A 20,234-nucleotide genomic window follows, 5' to 3' on the forward strand; every position below is an offset into this window, starting at 1 on the left:
GAGAAGAGAGATGGAGATGATGCAATTTGGATAGTGCACGCACTTAGTGTGTCAAAGTTAACTTCCAATTCTGAGCGAGATAAGAAAAAACATCTATCTACCAGTGTTAATTTCGTCAATGAAAACTATGACAAAAATATATTTTTTAATATATTCAAATTTGAAATATTTGAAATAAAATGACTAAATTAAATTACATTACATGTCATTTAGCTGACGCAGCCAGTGGATCGATCAGATATCCTGAGATGAACAGCAGGTCACATGATCTGTCACCACATTTCTATGATATTAACGGCAGGTCGCTAAATCTGAAGGCACCTTGCTATCATAATATAGGAACATGGCGATATTCAGAGGCATGGCAACACTAAAACGCTAAAGCCCTGGGCCTGAGAAGGGAAGAAAAGGAGATTAATATTGCTATTAAATGTGGCTAAAACTAAGAAGGATTAAAATGAATAAATATGGCTGAAACTAAAATGCATTTTTGTCTAAAGACTAAATAAAAAATAGCTGCCAAAATGAACATTGTCGCCTACTTGATGTACAAAGACCGTCAATACAAAGTACCTGTAATGTTTGCCGCAATCAAAATGACACAAGCATACTAAAAATCTTATCGGATAGAATGTGTTTTCCTTTTGGAAACATTTTATGAATAGTTTGACATTTCTTTTCACACTAATTCAATATTCAATACTAATTGTATTTCGATGGATGTGAAGTTTTAATTCCTGACATTTTTGAAGTTTGAACATCTGACCTGTGGAGACTCCCCTAGCTATAAGCCCTGCCCCTGGTGATGACATCATCAATCTTTCTTTCAGCCGCTGGTCAGCGTGAGATTAGGGATTTAAACCTGCAGAGAACCTTCACCTCTCCACACACAAGGAGAAGAAGAAAATGGCTGACTCCACCAGCAGCAGTCACTCTGACTCTTCATCTTCATCCAACAACTCCTCTTCTTCCTCCTTCAAAGACTCCACACATTCAGGTAAGACTCACTAATTCAACATCATCAAAGTGATGACCTCTCACTGATATGATTGATCACTATGGCAGTTTGAACATCAGCTGATTGGCTGTTAGCTCTTTATTTTTAGAGGTGTTAGTTATGAAGTAGCTCATATGTGTAATTATAATAACTAATAATCCATAAAGACAAACGTGTATGTAGTTGATTCAAATGTAATATATATTATAAGAATATATAGGGGTGGGTGGGGACATGAATATGTGATTATGTATGTATATGCGTTTATCCGAGCATATATGTCTGTATATGTATATAGACAAATCTGGTGTCTGTGTAAATTCAATATATGCATATGTATGCTTCAATGGTTTTGTATATCAATTTACTTACGGTTTTCTATCTTTTAAACCAATAAATACAAAATAAAATGATTGATTACAAAAGTAAAAATAATAATTGACCCAAACTGACTTTGAGAACTGACATAATTGTTAAAGCTGGTGACTGGTTTTCGGTTGTTAACAGATCATATGATCATGGTAAGTTGTTAAGTCGCTGTTACAAAGTTCTATTGTTTTGTTGTTCAGTCAGCTGATCTGCTCAGCTGACCAATATTATTTAGACAAGCTGCTTACTTACTGGACTGGAATACACATTATATGGAGGTACTGGTTTGGAAAAATAAAACACTAACATCTTCTCGGATTGATATTGTGTGTCACTTCCTCAAAGTCCAGTGAGATTAGATATTATTAACTATAATTATATTAACTACATCAGCTGGTTTGGGCAGTGACACTGAACCAGCTGAATGGAGAAACATTATCCCAAAACAAGGTTCTTGAGAACTAACATCAACGTTTGAGGCTGCACCGAGAAGTTCCCCCTAAAGTTCAATCAGTGAACACCTTTTCTTCTAAGAGCTGTTCGCTGCTTTCTGTCTGTCACTCTGTCACCCTGATTATTAAGTCATTGGCTTTCTATAAATTGATTATCAAACTACATAGAAGAGGTTATGGGGGGTTAGGGTGTCTGGTAGACTACTGTCTAGTAGAAACAGAATACCAGCTCTAATTCCACTTTGATGTACGGAACATGTTTACCGTTTCCTTCTGTCGTCTTCAGCCATTTGTGACTTTAAGCTCTTATTAGAAACGTTTCTTTATCTGAAGGGTTCTTTTATTGTGACATGACATGTGACAAGCAAACTTTGGTTATTTTAGTTGTGTCTGACTCGCTCTCTGAGAGTCTCCCTCTCATTATCACTGACTAACTCTCTCTGTCACTTTCTTGGACTCACGCTGACTCTCCCTCCTTTGCTCTGCAGCCTTGCAGCTTTTCCGCTGGAAGGAACCAAAGAAGTCGTTGGTGGCGTTCGGCTTGTCGCTGCTGGTTCTCGTCTCTGTGGCAACGCTTTCTGTCATCAGTGTGGTGTCATACCTGCTGCTGACCTGTCTCTGTGTCACCATCACCTTCAGGTGAAGGCTTCCCCTGCTCCGAACTACCTTACTAAGAAATTACTCAAATTTATTACACCTAATTTATTTTGTTTTTCTCAAATAATATTTATTTTTTGGTTTTTCTCTTTGGAAGAACTATTTTTTTTTACAACTAATTTAATCACAGGAATTTATTATAGGTAATTTAAATAATTCTAAGGAAAATTTCAGCTGAGAAGTGTGCAGAGGAATTCCTTAATGTGTCAAACAGAAGGGGGGGAGGGGAGGTTGTATACAAACACCAACTGGGAACCCTCTGTCCAGAAAATGTACTGTTCAGTGGGTCAGTCAGTGAGTGTAGAATGTATCTTTTTGTTTAGTCAGCTATTTTAAGCTGTTCGGTGATGATTCACGCTCCTTAGTTAAAAAACTCATCTGACAAAGACGCTTTGGGTCTCCTTAGCAGCTGTCTCTCCTGGATCAAAAACCCCCAAAATAAAAGCAACAAAAAAAAGAAACAAAATGAATCAAGATTCTGTGTTTGTCCCGCAAAGTTAAGATTACAAATAAGTTTGTGATAGAATACCGCAACATTGTGGTGTCTCAAGCTGTTGCTGGCTGCAGCCTGCAGGAAAGAGAATGATTTCTGTGACTACGGCCTCCCTTGGTCAAACATGCATTTGTTACTGTCCATTCCTTTGTCTCCTGCAATGCATGTTTAAGGGCCTGACCAACTCATGGATGAGGGCCCAACAAAGGTCAATAAGAATGCTCCAAACCTTCAGCCTTGCCCTTTTTAATAGTTATTGTTACATGCATTTGTACTTTCTAACTATACAGTTGCTCATTTCTACTGTACTCATTTTTATGTCTGGATTAATTAAGGCTGGAATGAACCATGTTGTATTTGTCTGAATGAAGGTATCGTTTGTAAAGTGCATCTACTTCCTGTTTGTAGGGTTTACAAATCTGTTATCCAGGCCGTCAAGAAATCAGACGAAGGTCACCCGTTTAGGTAAGGTCATTGCTGTATTCAGGTGTCAGAGTTCCTTACGGTGTAATTTTTCTTATGTACGCTCATACCTGCGTATACATTCCATTACACCTAATTTAGCTGACCCTTTCATCCAAAGCGACTAACAATAAGTGCATTTCAACCATAACGATACTGTCAGGTTTTCGGGCTGGCGCAGGTTGCAGGGAGGACTCAAACGCAGAGTTTTCTAGACCAAGTGCTCTTTATTCCAAAATGAGACCAAAACGTGCTCCAACAACGAGTGACAGTAGACAATGACGCGACAAAGGACAACTGGCACACAGGGCTTAATACACAAGGGAGGTGCAAGTGATTGGACACAGGTGGAGACAATCACTCAATCACAAGACAAGGCAGGAAGTGAAGTTAACCCAGGACCACAAGGAACATGAAACTTCAAACTAAAACAGGAAGAGGGACCAAACCGTGACAGATACAAACAAGAACAAGAAAACAAGAAAAGTTACAGATAATTTACAACTTGCTGTACATAGGAGCCACTATTAGTACTATTTAAGTATAGCCGTAACAGCTGATGGTGCTCATACTCAGTCAGCAGAATTTAATTTTACACCCCCCAGCTGAGCATGTAGCAGCACAACACAACAGTTTGTGACACATAAACTATTTGTGACACTAATAATTGGACATTCATAATATTAACCTGCCACACTGCATGCAGGGTACAGCTTGCCTGCTATCACAACAAATAGAAACTCTGTTACTACATGATAACACGGAAAAGAGCGACACAGGAGGAACAACGAGAGACCAGAGATGCACCAACACAACTTTTGCCCAAGAGAGGAGCCGAGTCTGTTTGGAGGGTTTAGGATTTTGGGTAAGTCGCCAGTCTTTGCATTTTGTCTCCTTCATGCAAACAGGTCTCTGTTGGAGATGGACATGTCTGTATCCTTGGAGTCCGCCCAGCTGCTAACCGAACGGTCTTTGATTCATCTGAACTGGTTAAGCAGTCAAACCAGGAGGCTCCTACTGGTTGAAGACTTGGTTGACTCATTGAAGGTCAGATTCACACGAACATGTTGGGATGGTTTTAAATGCTAACTTGTGTTCACATTTTTATTTATTTTTTATTTTTGTTTGTACATTATGGGTTTGGGCTTTGTTTTGATTTGCCTTGTTAAGCTGGCTGCTGTCATGTGGATCATGACGTATGTTGGAGCCATTTTTAATGTAGTCACCATCCTCATCCTCGGTGAGTACTTATCCTACTGACTTGTTGATTTAGATCAGTTGAAACAACCGTAACAAACTGAATCTTCTTCCTTTTCCAGCTGACATCATGTTCTTCAGCACTCCTCTCATCTACCAGACGAAAAAGGTACTAAAGAATGTGGTGGTTTCTGATCATCTGATCATAACAGAAGCTGCATAAACATAAGACGAACGTTAGATAACTGTCTCAGATCAATCATTAATTTCTACTTCCACCTTCTGTGCTCTTACACTATGAACACACATAGTTAAGGCAGGGCATTGATAGCACATTTCAACATCAAGGCAATTCAAAGTGCTTACCATTATAAACAGGAGGCAAAAGAAGAGGACGTTTAAAATTAATTTAAGAACAGACCTAAAAAAAAAAACAGTACAGTACATTTAATGAAATAAACAGATAAAGCATCCTGTCTTTCCTCCTGTCCTTAAGTGTGTCTGGGAGTCTCACGCCACCTGCAGCGTTCTGGTAGTTTGTTACAGATATGTCGAGCAGAGAAAATCAACACTGCTTCTCTGTTTGGTAAACTAAAACATCAGTCTAAAACCAACAAGTTGGTCTTGGTGTAAATGTTTGACTGAAAACGCTGTTTTATCATCAGATTATTCATGTTGATCAATAAACCGTGTGTGTGTTTAGGAACAGATTGATCGGTACATTGAGTTGATAAAGTCCAGAATGGAGGAGATGCGGCAGAAGTGAGTTCACATCTCATAAATATATATCCAATATCCATCTGTGGGTATTTTTACTGTATTTTAGTGTCTGTGTATTGATACTCTTTATTAGTACATACTTAGTGTCACTACATTATGTGTGTATTGATGCTTAGTATCAGTTCACTATCTGTGTATTAATACTCAAACGATAAAGTGATTAACAGTGTGTGTATAAGTACTTACTCTAAGTAAATTATGTGAATTAATACTGCAGTATCAGTACTTTCTGCATGTATTAGTAGTTAAAGGGACAAACAGATTGTTTGGGTGTGTATTTATACTCGCTATCAGTACTTTCTGTGTGTATTAGTACTGTAATATTGCTTGTGTGTCCCCAGGATGAAAGATAGGTTACCTGGAGCTGTGGGAAGAACCAAAGCTGAATGACCAATCACACTAATACGCTGATGTCTTCTCTAATTTGTCGGTTTATCATTGATTCTCCTGCTGTAATAAAATCCTGACTCACAGCCTCATTGTTTCTTTTATTATGTTTTCTTGTACTTCAGGAAGATCCTCAGATAAAAACATTGTTCATCCACTTTTCTTGAGTTATTAGTTGGAATGCTTCAAGCATTCCAAGTATTGTTCTTTGAATCTTTATTCAACTTATTATTATTATTATTATATTTCTTCCGCGCCCCCTTTCAACTCCTTCACACTTTCAGCTATTTAAACCGTTCAAATATTAAAATGTTCAGCTCCTTCAGCTTTTGAGCTCTTATAATTGAATTCATATAAATTAAAATCATCAACCTTTTTAACATGGTTTCCAATGGATTACATTTTCAAATCCTCTCAAAACTTCTTCAACTTTTCCAATCTTTCAGCTAGAGACACCATTTAAACTTTAAAATGTTGACACAAGTCTTAACAATTTCAAAAAAAGCAGCTTGTTGATATCTATTATAGTTTTTTCATAATCACTAATTATACTTTCCCAGTTGTCATCCAGTTTTACTGTTATGACACAATCAGTATTTATACAGAAACAAAGTCCACTGAACTGTTATCAGGGGTTAAAGGTCACTGCAGACAGAAGAACTGAATCTGCTGAAACTGCGGAAAGACGAGAGACCAATGAGAGGAGGAAGATCTCTGTGAGAGGAACAGAAGAAAACGTGACAGATACAGAAAGAAAGTTTCTCAACTGGACTAAAAGTGACTGAACCGAAGCTTCACCAGAGTAACCGAGGATCAAATAAAGTGAGACACGGGTTGCTTGTTGTTGAGGTTCAACTAGCAGAAAAATATTCTGTGAAATTAAGACCTGGAACATTGAGAATATTTGGACGCGGAGCCAGCTGCCACTGTGAGGAAACACTGAAGGTAAAGCCTGCAGGAAGTTTGTTTACTGAGACTCAAAGTTGAAGTTAATTCTGGTAATATATTGTTCAGTATATGCCAGTTTAATTTGTACATGTTCTGGAGATTATTTTCTAGAGAAAGACAATTTAAAAAACGGTATGTATGTATATGCATTCATATGAAATGCTATATATATTCATATTTTCAGAAGAATCACATTCTCACAGAGCTACAGTCAATAAATACAATCTAATGGGTTTGTGTCAATGAACATAAAATACATTAATTCATTATGGTTGGTGTAGATTAAGTACATGAATGAATTACGTACAGTTAGGGTACCAACACAAAACTAGTTAAAATAAGAAGGCTGTCACAATGGTTAGGTTAAGAAAATAGAGGTAAAACATGTTGGAATATATTGGTCCTGTGTTTTATGACCTGAGTGTTTAAAAGTCATGTGTGTATGTACACAAGAGGTGTCAAATTTATTTTCTTCCTACACAATCCAAAAAACATCATTTATGGCCATGTACAAACAGTAGATCTTCAGTGACTCTTTCCCATGAAACTGGGGGTAAAAGGTTGGTGTGGAGCTGTTTGAAGTGTGAAGGTAAGGTTTGGGGTGTGGCGGTGTTTGGGGGGGGGCAAGGCAGAAGCCAGAGGCCAGCCAATCAGTTTCAGTAAACATCCATGTATGATTCAATGCTAAACAGGGTATCAAACATGCATTAGAACGTTGTTAATAAGTTAAATATTTAATATCTATTCCAGTTTAACATAATAAAGACATCTTTTTCAAACAATTCAGTATATTAATGAATAACTATATATACATGCATATTTATATATAAAAAACAATATTCAAAAAATATGATATAACTACCATATTGTAACTATTAAGTATCCAAAATAAATATCATATAATAAATATATTACAATATAAATATATGTATATAAAATCTATTAGAACATTCAAATGTGTATATATATATATATATATATATATATATATATATATATATATATGAGAATGAGCTTATCATCGCGTCAACCCCTCCTTGAAACCTCTTAAGGCTCAGTTGCTCTCTCTCCTGCCAGACTGATGCTCTTTGGTTTAAGATAAAGCTCAATGGAACAAAAACGAGATGCTGAGCGAAAGTCACCTCAAAGAGAACATCACTGATCCACCCATACGTTACGCTCAAGTTCAGTCGGGATTAACTTGTAGTTAACATTACTGCAATCAGCAGATGGCGGACATCAAGACTCATGACTGTGTTTCGGGGAGTTTTTAAAAATTGCAGCCATCACGCTGTGCTTTGTTAAACAACCTGGGAATTGATGGGATGGAATAGGAAATGTTTGTCTGTAACTACTGCATTACAGAGATTGTTTCCATGTACCTATTTTTGTTTTTCTGAGAATTCCCTTTTTGGTTTCAGTTCATCAGCTTTTCAGTTGATCAGATCCTCACAAAATGGCGAGCAGCTTACCGAGAGACAAGTGAGTCAAAAATAATTTCTCCTTTCAGGATCATTGAGAAATAAGACAAATTACAGGATTGTATGTTCATTCATTCTGATTTTTTTTGTTTTAATTGTGATTAATTGACAAGTAACACAGAAGCTCAAATCTGAACCAGAGTCATTGAGGTTCTGTCGGGAGGTGACTCAGTACTTAAGAATTTGGTTTGGAAACTGGAGGGTACCTACTGGGTTCTATGTGAGATCCAGGGGGTCCACCTCTACCAACCATCACCTTCAGTGGAGTCTTATCCAGGTACCGTCACCTTTAGTGGACTGTGATTCAGGTGGTCCACCTCCGCCAGCCATCACCTTAAAAAGATTGTGATCCAGCTGGTCCCCCACTACCACTGCCAACCACCACCCTCAGTGTAGTTGGATTCAGGAGGTCCACCTCTACCAAAAGATCACCTTCAACAGAGTAATGGCTGATGGCTTGCAGCTACAAATAATGATTTTTAAAGTTTTTATACCTTTTAGGGTTGCCAAAGAACAATACTTTTTGTGTAAGTTTCATGACAAGTTTTTTTATTTTGGAAACACCATGTTTAGGTATTTTGGCGTCTGGCTTATCTTCTTCATGCTCGGCTTGGGGACGCTGCTGCCTTGGAACTTCTTCATGACTGCTACCATGGTATAACCTCTCCATCTTCAGCTCTGAAACACATTTTGAAGGAAAGAGAATTTAAACACTGTCACATATTGAGTGAAACCCTACATGGTTATGTGAAAGTTTGGATAACAAGAACCTGTTATACAAGTTTTCTCTGCGTGTATGTAATTTATTAAGATAATATCTTTATATTAGGTATGTATCAAGGCTAAGTATAACTTGTTTTACTTTGTTTTTAATGAAGTACTTCATCAACTGTTTAACTGTAAAAACATTACACAATTATATTATTTTTATACAGCACTTTTCAAAATACTCAAAGATGCTTTACATGGTTAAAATAAACATAAACCTTCACAGCAGCTGTTGAAGATATCAAGTTTAAAATAAATCTTTAAATTTATGTTCATACATTCAATGTCTAAGGTAGGCACGAATGGGAGTACAGCTGAGAGCCACAGTATTGAGATTGATCTGTTTTTGGAGTATTATGTTTCATTAAATGCAGACTCAAAACAGTTCTGTCTTTTTCAGTACTTTACCAGTCGTCTAAAAGACTCCTCATTGGTTGATTCTTCAACCAATCTGACACAAGCATCAAGTGAACATGAAAGTCTCCTAGCGGCTAAATTTAACAACGTGATGACGCTGTGCGCCATGCTGCCACTGCTTCTCTGCACCTGCCTCAACTCCTTCCTGCACTCACTGTGAGTATTAACAATAGCAATGAAGAAGATACAAGATACTGAAAGTGACTAAGCCCTGTGCCATCATCTTTGATCTTTGATGTTATGACTGCCACTGCTGTTACTTAAATAGTATCACTTCGGTCACCATCACTATTCTCTTATACTGTTTATTCTGTTCATGTGATTATTCTTATTAGTTATACTTCTTCTATTCATCCTGACTAAGGGGGCTATTCGTCTGTTGCGTTCCATGAGGATTCTTCCTTTTTCCTTTGAATGTTTTTTTGGGGTTTGGAGTTTGAAACATGATTTTAAACTTTTTTCCACACCAAACATCTTTCTTTGCACATATCTAGATCAATTCCATTCATTCTGTATAGCCCAAAATTGCAAATAACAAATGTTCCTCAAAGGGCTTTCCAGTCTGTACACATGCGACATACTGTACTCTGTCCCAAAACCCTCACATTTGCACAAGAAAAACTGAAAAACGCTTCCAAGAAGAAACATCACAGATGTCTGTCTTTTTTGTGGAACCTTATTCATAAGTTCAGTTTTTGGATTGCAGTATTGCTGGAACGCCGCTTATGGTCACAGTTATCAGTAGGTGTCACTATGACCATCAGTTGATATAAACAATTTGAAGTCATCAAACCACAGCTGGATTCTAATTGTCAAATTTGCTTAGGAAGGTTCCTCACTGAATGTAATGAAGTGAAGTACTTTAAGTGGCCGCCATGATAAGAGCTGTTCTCGAATGCTAAGGAGCTTCAATGCTTCCTTTCTTAGCTCATTTAGCGTGTAGGGACCATGCATTACGAAAGGAAAGGAGATAATTCCGTCACACAACTCCTTGCGGTGGCAATATTTAAATAGTGACGTATTATTTGTCCGTTCACAAAGAAATATCGTCATGACGTAGAAACGCAGATCATGTAAGTAACCGTTACTTACTTACTTACTTATAACATCTATTTTACAACCTTGTTAATAAAGTAATTTTGAACCTGGTTGTTTTATGTCGTCTGCATCACTCAGCATTGTAACAACACATAGACGAAGGTATCCAAGATGCACTCCTATGTAGTTCATCTTTAGAAATAGTAGTTAAAGATAAGCAGGGACAAAAAATGACATTTATCTGACATTTATTAGAAGTCCCCAACTGATGTATTTGGATGTATTTAACACCACTAGTGGAGTAAAAGTAAAATGAAGAGTTTGGTGCATGAGAAAAATCTAAATGGCACAAAATGATCGCAAAGCAAAATTCTGGAATTCCGACTAAATTCCTCAGCTCTCATTCAGTTTCCCAGACTATTTGATATAACTCTCTGAGCTCTCAGATTACCCTCAAGCTACTCCTCTCTGTGTCAGTATCCCTCAGCGACTGCGTGTGATGGGGTCCCTGCTCATCATCATGTTTGTCTTCATCGCCACCGCTGTCCTTGTTAAACTTCCTCTGGAGCCACTGCCCTTTTTCTCCATTACCATGGTGAAGATCATTGTTATCAACTGTGAGTCAGTTTGCTTGTTAATAGCATTTCTTTTTTGGTGGGGGGATCTTCCTTACAGCTTGTTACCAAATTTTGTATCAAAAATAAAAATAGAGTTTTAACGCCAAACTTGTAACAATAGCAAAACAATAAATTATTACCCCAATTGAAGCCACGTTATTTATGTTAAATGTGATTTTTGGAAGTTCACGCCCTTCACACTAACTGAAATATATTTTAACTTTGAATCACTTGTCCAGCTCAATCTGAATCTACAGAAAAGCTTCTTGGTCTGTTTCCCTTAGCCTCCTTCAGATTTCCAGTATTTTCAAATAAAATCTCTTCTATTACAAAACTTTCTTTTATTGTAGGACTGATCTTACAAAATCTTTTTAAAAGGAAGGTTCTTTGTACGATGCTTTGTTTTGAGTGATTTACCTTTGAACCAGAGGATGATCCGTGTTTCTTTCAGCGTTCGGAGCGGTGCTTCAGGGGAGTCTGTTCGGGATGGCCGCTCTGCTGCCGGCTTCCTACACGACTCCCATCATGAGCGGCCAAGGACTTGCTGGAACCTTTGCAGCCTTTGCAATGATTTGTGCCATCGCAAGTATGATCAATAATTTAGTGACAAATTATGAATACATATTTCAACCATAAAAACAATCTTTAACATTTATTTTTATTTCAAAATATCTCTTTCTCCCCATCACTACTTCTCCTCTACCTTCTTTTGATCCTCTTCTCTCTCTGTAGGTGGCGCAGAGCTGGAAGATGCAGCATTTGGTTATTTCATCACAGCCTGTTTTGTTGTTTTTCTATCTGTCCTTTCTTACATTCTCCTTCCTAAACTGGTAGGTGACACGAACATAGACACACACACAACTCTACTGTAATAAATGATTCATACAGATCAGGTCTGTAAATCAACAGACGTAAAGAGTCATCCCTCTGCAGCTTTGGAGTCTGCAGAGAAAAAAATTGAATGACCGTTAACTTCAAAGACAATCAAAATACACACACATTCACCCATGCAAACAAACACAACCTCAATGTAATACACAGAATTTCCTAGTGTATTGCACTTTTTTACTCCTGCAAATACTTCAAACAAACAATGTGCTTTTAAACAGCCGTCTTTCCTTTTGTTGCAGTTAAATTATTTGTAAATGTCAACTTAAACCGCACTCTAAACCCAGATTTATTTAAAATTCAACTTGAGTGACCATTATACTTTCATGCTTTGCAAAAAAAAGTGTCATTACTAAATCTATTTAGTTGTTTGCAGTAATCTAGCTGAAATGTTAAATGCAATGTGATGTTTAGCAGAGATAACTCACGCGGTTACATTTCTGTAAGAGGGGAGGGGTCTGTTTCAATTTCACTCGATTAAGCCATAGTGCCAGCGTGCAGCGCAGCGGCGAGTACAACGGATCCGCTCGTCCACCGTCCGACCGCGTAAACTGACTTTGACCGACTTGTGAGATTTTGGAAACAACTTTACATCAAGTGGAATGGTGAGTGTGTAACTTTTATTTTTAAAGCATTTATTTGAACAAGTAAGCAAAATGCTAAATTTAGTTGTATGGAAGCCCATTTCTATCACAAAAAAGGGTTAGAATAGTTCGAAATTATGACTGAAAAAGTCAAAAATATGGGACAAAATGTTTTTTGTAAAAGAAATGGGCTTCCATATAACTGAGTGTTAACACGCTGACGATTTTCTGTGGCGTCCAGTTTATAACGTTAAGGCGTGTTTGCTAAGTTTTGTGGGCAACTGTTGGTGAGTAGGAAGCATGGTCGTCCTCCAATCAGAGGGTTGGTGGTTCGATTCCTAGGACCAGCTAACCTGCATGACGATGTGTCCATGGGCAAGACACATAACCCCAACATTGCTCCTGTAGCTGCAACTACAGTGTGTGATTGTTAGTTACTGATGGGCAGGTGCCACTGATAGGTCCTGCCATATGGGTGAATGAAGTTATGTAGTGTTAGAGTGGTCAGAAGACTAGAAAAGCGCTGTACAAGTATAGTGTAAGCGAACACTACATTAGCTTTTCAAAACGGTGTTTGGTTAGGTTGCACAGGAGTTTTATTGCATTTATAGCAGTAACTTTCTCTAGGCACAAGGTAAATAGTTGGTCAGCTAGTAATAGAGGCTAGTTAAGGTTTTGCAGTGGAGCTAATGTTACTGTAACTGGGTTGTTGGACTGAAAGTTGAACTAATAGTTTTCTTGTTTTTACAGGTTTGTGAGTTCATTACTGGGAAAAGGTGGTTAGCTGTTAAAGCCCTACAGGTTAAACCACAGGAGCTACAGCAGAACTGTACTTTTTTCTTGTTTACACCAAGAATGTTTGTGTGCATTCATGCCCTTATAGCTTCACAATTGACCAGAAAACTACATTTAATGCACATATAAATAGGCTGCACAGAACAGACAATTGGAGGATTTCATATAGTCTGGTAGTCAAACTTGAGGAAGAACATCCAAGGTATTATTTAGTCTTGAAATGTGATACTAAAGCATTCTCTGTATTTTCCAGGTGTGCAGTTCAACCGGATAGTGGAAAAGAACATCAAGCAGGAATTTTACAAAAAAATTGATTGACAGTCTTCAGCTAATTAACATATTCCGATCAAAAATAAGGAACGTTGGACAGAAGGTGTTGCTCTAGTAGTTACAATCAAAACTGTTATTAGTTGGTTCAGCTTTCTTATACACCAGTCATTCCCACCTTGGGTTAACCCTGTTCCCCAAAAGACTACAGTGCCATTGCAAGTAACTCTTACTTTCTGAGAGTATCTAGAAGGACCATCACAGCATAATTTACAACTGGTGAGCATAGTTTTATATGGCAGCATAGACGTTCTCACCTTCCCTCATGTGTCTGATTCTCTTGTAATTATTCTCCATTGCTGAACATTATCGACAGTTATTTCCTAAGAAATATAATTGTCTTTATGCATTGTTATTATTTGTGATGGACTTTAATGATGATGACTCATTTCGTAATATTGAGTTTGGCATCCTCCTTGTCGAGTAAAAAAGGTGTTGTGTGCTCAGCTTCCCTACATCTCAGTCCAGTCTCATTGAAGCTCGGAGTTCTGATGGACAACATACAAGACTTGCCAAAAGCTATATGTCTTATGTTTGGACTTGCATAAGCACTGCATCAGAACTACCACAAGTCTATGATGCTCACATTCCAGTTAATCCAGCAGATACTTCTCACGTTGGGCCCCAGTGAACTAAAATCAAGGTAAAAAACATTCCAGGTACATGAAACTTACAACATTAACTCACATTCATGAAGACTACAATGACACCACCAGGGACAAGAGACACACATGGCTTAAATACAGGTGCAGGTGATTGGACACAGGTGGAAACAATCATGGACATGGCAGACAATCACGGGATGACAGGACAAGGCAGGAAGAGAATCCAGGGACACAAGACGCGTAAAACTACAAAATATGACTAGACATGAACCCAAATCGTGACAGAACCCCCCTCCTCTCGAATTCCAGACAGACCTAAAAAACCCTAAAGGGTGGGAGGAACCAGCAGTGGGCAGAGAAGGGTGGGGGGAGAGGACCAGGAGACGAGGGTCAGCCCGGGGAACTCATGGAGGGAGCCATGAATATTTTCCCTTAATGCAAGAGTGCCAAAATAGGCAAGTAAAAAGCAAAACATTCAAAAAGTTGATGCTGTCATGATTGTTGACTCAACAGCTCTCAGAGGGTCATGGATGCGTAAGAGTAATAACGATCCCAGAAGCTAAAAACCCAGTTTGGTCGGTGAAGATCAAAACCAAGAACAGTGTTCTCGAATGACCCATCACAAAGGTCTGTCTTCTGCTCGAAGACTATTGTCCCCAATAGTATATTTCCAGTTAAATGTATTTTACGGTCTTATGTTGATACACAAATAAATAATATGATTGAAAATAAGAATTTTAGATGTAACTTAAACAAGTAAAACGAGATCCCATTTCCCAGTGATGGCTAAATGACATGAGTCGGAGGACGTACACACACACATGTTGCCATTGATTAGGTAGACTGCATTGTCTCTAGGTTTACAACTGCATTGGGGGAGGGAGGGGGCACACACCCGCTATAATGATGGGGGAACACTGAACTGGCACCTGTCGGGTTATCAAAACATTGGCTAATTAACTCGTTTTTCAGGCTTTATGAGCAAGTACAGAATCCCTTTGCATTAATTTCTAAATCCTCGCATTAAGACATAATGTCACTTCATTTAAGACACTGCGCTACTTGCAAATCGCTGTGTTGTGCAAGAGTCTCAATGAAGTTGGCAAACACATGGTCATGAAGATTCTCTTTTAAGTATCTACTAAATACTAAATACCCAAGTGAGATCGGCTTGTGCCGTTCTGAAAAAAGATCCGACCACCGCGACCTGCCGTTCTGACAACGGCAACCACCCGGCGTCACTCTGATTTGTGTCATCTGCAGGTGCATCGCGGAGAATACCAATAGGGTGTCGGAATGGTAAATGTTTATACTTCTAGTAGGTTACACAGCGAGTTCCTAATAGACGCTCAACAGTTCTCCCCCAACATCCACAACATAATAACGGTTGACATTTATAAATATGAGCAAATACCAGCATAAACATATTTTGTTTCATAAAGCAGCATTACCAGCCAATGTATATATCAATCATCTATCAATAATCTATATATGGATAAATTAAATAACTATGGTTCAATAATAATGTTCAGTCGCAGTGTCCTTCTGAGCCTTTTTAGTCCATGTCCGTTCTGGATTTCTTTTGAGAATCTCAGTCAAGATAAAAATGAAAAGACAGGTTATCAACAACTGGAGTTATTAATAACTTTGGTTTCATCAACTCAGTCTGTCAAACATTTTAAAGGAAAATGTCCACGTAAGAATTGGCTACCTTTCTCTGTGATTCTGTCCCTGTTGCTGCAGTCTTACCTGCCCCCAAATGCTGTCATTGATTGAGAAGCATGACGACCCCCATTTCACGGGTTAACCCTTTCAAAAATAATATTATACAAAAGTTTAATGTGCAATGGAATTGCTTGCGTTAATAAATGTTTTAATGTTAGAATATAAGGATGTTTTGGTATTTTCAGAGTTTTTTTCAGTTTTATCAGGAGAGAAACAGGACCCAGGAACAAGAGGAGAACTCAGTAAATCTAATGAACAGAGGTAACAAATAAATACATTAACACAGATTTCATATACTAGTACTATGAGCTGAGTTATGTTTGGCAAGCTCATCTTGTTTTGTCAAAACTTTTTGTTCTTCTTATCCCTGTTTTGTTTTTTATTTTTCTCCCTCCCTCGGGTTAGGCTCTTTTCTGAGTAAAGGTAAAGCTGCTGACCAGGACATGAAACAGAACATCTCCATGATAAACATCTTTAAAAAGGTTAGAGAAACAAGCAGCTCAAAATGTTTCATGAAATTCGAGTAAATTGCCTTACTCTAGTTCGCAATTGATTGTCAGTGTTGGGTGTTTTTGGTGAGTGCAGTTCATTAAAAGTCAACAAGTATTAATTTGAAGAAGCAGATGGGTTAAATAGGAGATTTTTTTCTTAGTGTAATACAATATCGTCTTCACATTCAAATGTATTTTATATGTTTGACTATCACCATTCAGATATGGCAGCTTGCTCTTTTGGTGTGTTTCACCTTCACCGTCACCATCGGAACTTTTCCCGCCATCACTGCTGACACCAAATCCACTATTGCCGACGGAAGCTCCTGGGGTAAAGTCTCTTCTTCTGTGGCGATAACTATATAAAAAGCTCATATAAAGGAGTTCCTTGCTGGACGGGTTGTTGGCGTGTGTTTCCCATGTTGGTGTGTTCCATGCTAATTGTTGTTTTATCCATATTCATTAGCACTTTGACCATTAGGTGGATCAGTAGTTACATAGGTTACAATGGATCAAAACATGAAGGGGATTAGAGTGACAAAGAAAGAGGTTTTCTTACATGTATTCAACTTCTATGTATGTTTGTGACAGTTATATATAGTTATATTTATTACTGATGTTTCACTTTACAGATTCACGTTTAACTGTTTGAGTCTCTGTTTTTTTGTTTTCACAGGACAGTTTTTTATCCCAGTCAGCTGTTTCCTGCTCTTTAACATGTGTGACTGGGCTGGGCGGAGCTTTACCGCAGCCTGCATGTGGGTGAGCTTTATTATCAAGCATAAAATCCAAAAGAAAATGCCCCAACATGTCTTTGGTCTCCACCCTCATACAGCCCGTTCATACAGGGAGGACCCTGTTTGTGTATTGTTTAATGTTGTCTATTAATGTTAACAAATGTTATTAATATTATCTCTGTTTCCAGCCAAGGAAGGACAGCGTAATTTTTCCAGTTTCCGTTGTTGGTCGTCTCATCTTCATCCCTCTTTTCATGCTGTGCAACGTTCAGCCTCGTATATACCTGCCCATCTTCTTCCATCACGATGGCTGGTTCATATTCTTCATGATCTTCTTTGCGTTCAGTAATGGATACCTGGCCAGCCTCTGCATGTGTTATGGTCCAAAGTATGTAAGAATGAATGGTTTCAGTAATATAACCTTGGTTCCATGAGCACACGTTTAGTGCTTTTAAAAAAAAACATTAACCAGCAATGATGCCATGCCGTTTTACCTAAGTTCAGAAAATTATGTATTCTTATACATGTCAAATAACGTGATCATTCTTTTCATACACAGAATCAAGTAAGAAATAGTGTTGTTGTAAAGAGAAAATGTATGTTTTGCACAAGCATGACCAACTAATACATATTGCTTGTTGTTTCAGAAATGTTCTACCTCATGAAGCAGAAACAGCTGGGTCCATCATGGCTTTCTTTCTCTCGCTGGGTTTGGCCTTAGGTGCTGCGCTCTCCTTTCTCCTAAGAGCACTGGTTTAACTGGAACAAAGAGCATGAAGGTGGAGCTACATGAATTCTTTGGGAAACTGATCTTTCACATTAAAGTTCATTTGTCCCCGGTGTGAGAATGTATATCTCTATTTTTTGTCTCTTTCTCTCAATCTCTCCTTCTTTCTCCTTATATATACACACACTATAATACAGTTTTTCTCGATTGTTTACACACATTTTCCTAAAGCATGCCTCATACTGTCAGGATATCCGGCTGGAGCAGGTTGCAGGGAGGACTCAAACGCAGAGTTTTTCCAAACAAAGTGCTCTTTATTCCAACATAAACGGGACGTGCTCCAACAACGGGTGACATTAGACAATGACGCGACAAAGGACAACTGGCACACAGGGCTTAAATACACAAGGGAGGTGCAGGTGATTGGACACAGGTGGAATCAATCAGGCAATCACAGGACAAGGCAGGAAGTGAAGTTAACCCAGGACCACAAGGAACATGAAACTTCAAACTAAAACAGGAAGAGAGACCAAACCGTGACACATACTCTCAGAACTCTACACACAAATCAAAAAACACACACACAATGGGCAAAACCCCTCAATACTCCTGCAAAATTAAACTTTACATTCAAAACAATGTCATTTCTTCTCAAAATGGTATTTTGTTTTCAAATGACACACACAAACCATCATATGAACAGACTTTTATAAGAACCAGTTGAACACTGATGTGCTCAATGTAAAACACTGAGGAATGGAAAAAAACTCCATTCATCATAATGACTTTGACCTTTTTTTTTCTTCAGTGTTACACTTACTACAGACAGTACATACATATGTGTTGTAAAATATTTTAGAATATTGTTTTTGTACTGAACACACAAATACACGGTAACAAATATATTTTATTTTCCCCACAAAAACAATCCACACAGTGTACATCCCAACCAACACAAAGTTGCACATACAGTGGTCTACATACAAAACAACACAAGAATTTACTGTATACAGTTACAGTAAAAAAAAATCTATGCTGCATCCTGTCTTCTGTTCCGGTCTGTTCCACAGAAACTCATCCACATCACAAGCAATGTTTTCCCATTTTGAATTTTGAATGACAGTGTTTTTCTTCTGAAAACAACATTTTCTTCATGAAAATTGTGCAGAGAATGCAGAGAATTGTGTGTAGTGGTTAGTGTGTTTTAGAACTGCAATTTGAGTGTAAAGCAAGAATTGTGCTTGTAGTTTAGCAGAATTGTTTCAGGGGGTTGGTGCATGAGTTAGGGTTAGGGTTAGGGTTAGGGTTAGGGTGGGTTAGGGTTTTGGGGCAGCCGTGTTGCCAGGGCAACACCGCTCCCAGTGTACTGTCCATCACCAGGTCCAGCCCTAGGACCCCTAATGTTCATTCAGGCCATGCGGCTGCTTTGTGTCCAGTCTCAGGATCCACGTTCTCTCAGCCGCTCGTCTCTGGGCCGTGGTCCACCTTTCCTGAGACTCAAGCACAGTGACAGAGAGTGATCTCCATTTATGTTCAATAAAGTGTTTAACCAATGGTGTGTACGTTTTTTTATGCTGTAGGATGTTGTGTTTATGTTGCGCGAATCGGACGGAGAGTGCATTCCCCCGTCTCTCCAACATACTGCATTTCACACCACTCACAAGAAATTAAATAAATGCAATTCTTTGTATTAACATCCCCCTGGGTACGGGATCTAAAAACCTCTCTGGTGTTCTGGTTATACACCCACCTTTTATGTTTGAAATAATCATTTCTTTTCTTGGATTTTAATTTTGTTGTCGGTTGAATTTTGGCTTTAACTAATAGATCTTTAATGTTTTTATTTCTTCTAAATGCCGGAATAATTCTAAAATTTTGGAGGATGGGAGTTCCCTCTATGAGTCGATTAAAATTGGCCCTAATATGGTTTGCCAGGATTCTGGTGGATGGTGAGTAAGTAGTGATGAGAGGCACATCACTGGACACCATGATGGGTTTCTCCTCCAGAAAGGTTTTCAGGACCTTCCTGCAGAAGGTCCTGGAGTACCATCTTGTGGCCAACGCGTGGAACAGCGTCTTGACCGCCTCATCGAAATCTACTTTATGTGTGCATATTCTGTGAAACCGGAGTAGTTGGGATTTAAGGAGACCCGCATATGTATGTTTGGGATGAAAACTCGACTTGTGAAGGAGAGCATGGGTGTCCGTTTCCTTAAAGAATACTTTAATGCTGAGATTATTGGTGATATTGAAGTCGTTCCCCTTAAACGTGGTGGTGTCTAAGAAGTCTAC

At 38.3% G+C, this 20,234-nt stretch overlaps 2 protein-coding genes across 3 annotated transcripts; both read left to right on the forward strand.

Moving 5' to 3' along the window:
• The first annotated feature begins 514 nt into the window (after positions 1 to 514).
• Positions 515 to 5,883, forward strand: LOC119218273 (reticulon-3-B-like). Its single transcript, XM_037472566.1, has 8 exons — positions 515 to 997; positions 2,307 to 2,457; positions 3,377 to 3,433; positions 4,339 to 4,477; positions 4,601 to 4,670; positions 4,750 to 4,796; positions 5,331 to 5,389; positions 5,749 to 5,883. The coding sequence occupies exons 1-8, from the start codon at positions 907 to 909 to the stop codon at positions 5,795 to 5,797; spliced, it is 663 nt and encodes a 220-aa protein (XP_037328463.1). The 5' UTR covers positions 515 to 906; the 3' UTR covers positions 5,798 to 5,883.
• Positions 5,884 to 6,456: 573 nt separating this feature from the next.
• Positions 6,457 to 18,055, forward strand: LOC119218213 (equilibrative nucleoside transporter 1-like). Of its 2 annotated transcripts, XM_037472457.2 has the most exons (13): positions 6,457 to 6,739; positions 8,164 to 8,224; positions 8,797 to 8,878; positions 9,392 to 9,564; positions 10,924 to 11,063; positions 11,515 to 11,649; positions 11,796 to 11,893; positions 16,173 to 16,248; positions 16,393 to 16,469; positions 16,701 to 16,809; positions 17,155 to 17,240; positions 17,404 to 17,603; positions 17,863 to 18,055. In XM_037472457.2, the coding sequence occupies exons 2-13, from the start codon at positions 8,199 to 8,201 to the stop codon at positions 17,972 to 17,974; spliced, it is 1,314 nt and encodes a 437-aa protein (XP_037328354.1). In that variant the 5' UTR covers positions 6,457 to 6,739; positions 8,164 to 8,198; the 3' UTR covers positions 17,975 to 18,055. The 2 variants fall into 2 exon arrangements, with proteins under 2 accessions (XP_037328354.1, XP_037328356.1); XM_037472459.2 differs by lacking the exon at positions 17,863 to 18,055 and having other exon boundaries at positions 17,155 to 17,236; positions 17,404 to 17,562.
• Positions 18,056 to 20,234: the final 2,179 nt, after the last annotated feature.

The sequence above is a fragment of the Pungitius pungitius genome, chromosome 9, assembly GCF_949316345.1.
Source record: "Pungitius pungitius chromosome 9, fPunPun2.1, whole genome shotgun sequence".
NCBI classification, from domain to species: domain Eukaryota; kingdom Metazoa; phylum Chordata; class Actinopteri; order Perciformes; family Gasterosteidae; genus Pungitius; species Pungitius pungitius.

Bases quoted from the DNA above. Each gene is read 5' to 3' on its own strand.
- LOC119218273 (XM_037472566.1), top strand. From the start codon at position 907: ATGGCTGACTCCACCAGCAGCAGTCACTCTGACTCTTCATCTTCATCC. The intron at 4,671-4,749 runs GTGAGTACTTAT...TTCCTTTTCCAG, and splicing joins AGTCACCATCCTCATCCTCG to CTGACATCATGTTCTTCAGC. The intron at 4,797-5,330 runs GTACTAAAGAAT...GTGTGTGTTTAG, and splicing joins TCATCTACCAGACGAAAAAG to GAACAGATTGATCGGTACAT.
- LOC119218213 (XM_037472457.2), top strand. From the start codon at position 8,199: ATGGCGAGCAGCTTACCGAGAGACAA. The intron at 9,565-10,923 runs GTGAGTATTAAC...TCTCTGTGTCAG, and splicing joins AACTCCTTCCTGCACTCACT to TATCCCTCAGCGACTGCGTG. The intron at 11,650-11,795 runs GTATGATCAATA...CTCTCTCTGTAG, and splicing joins AATGATTTGTGCCATCGCAA to GTGGCGCAGAGCTGGAAGAT.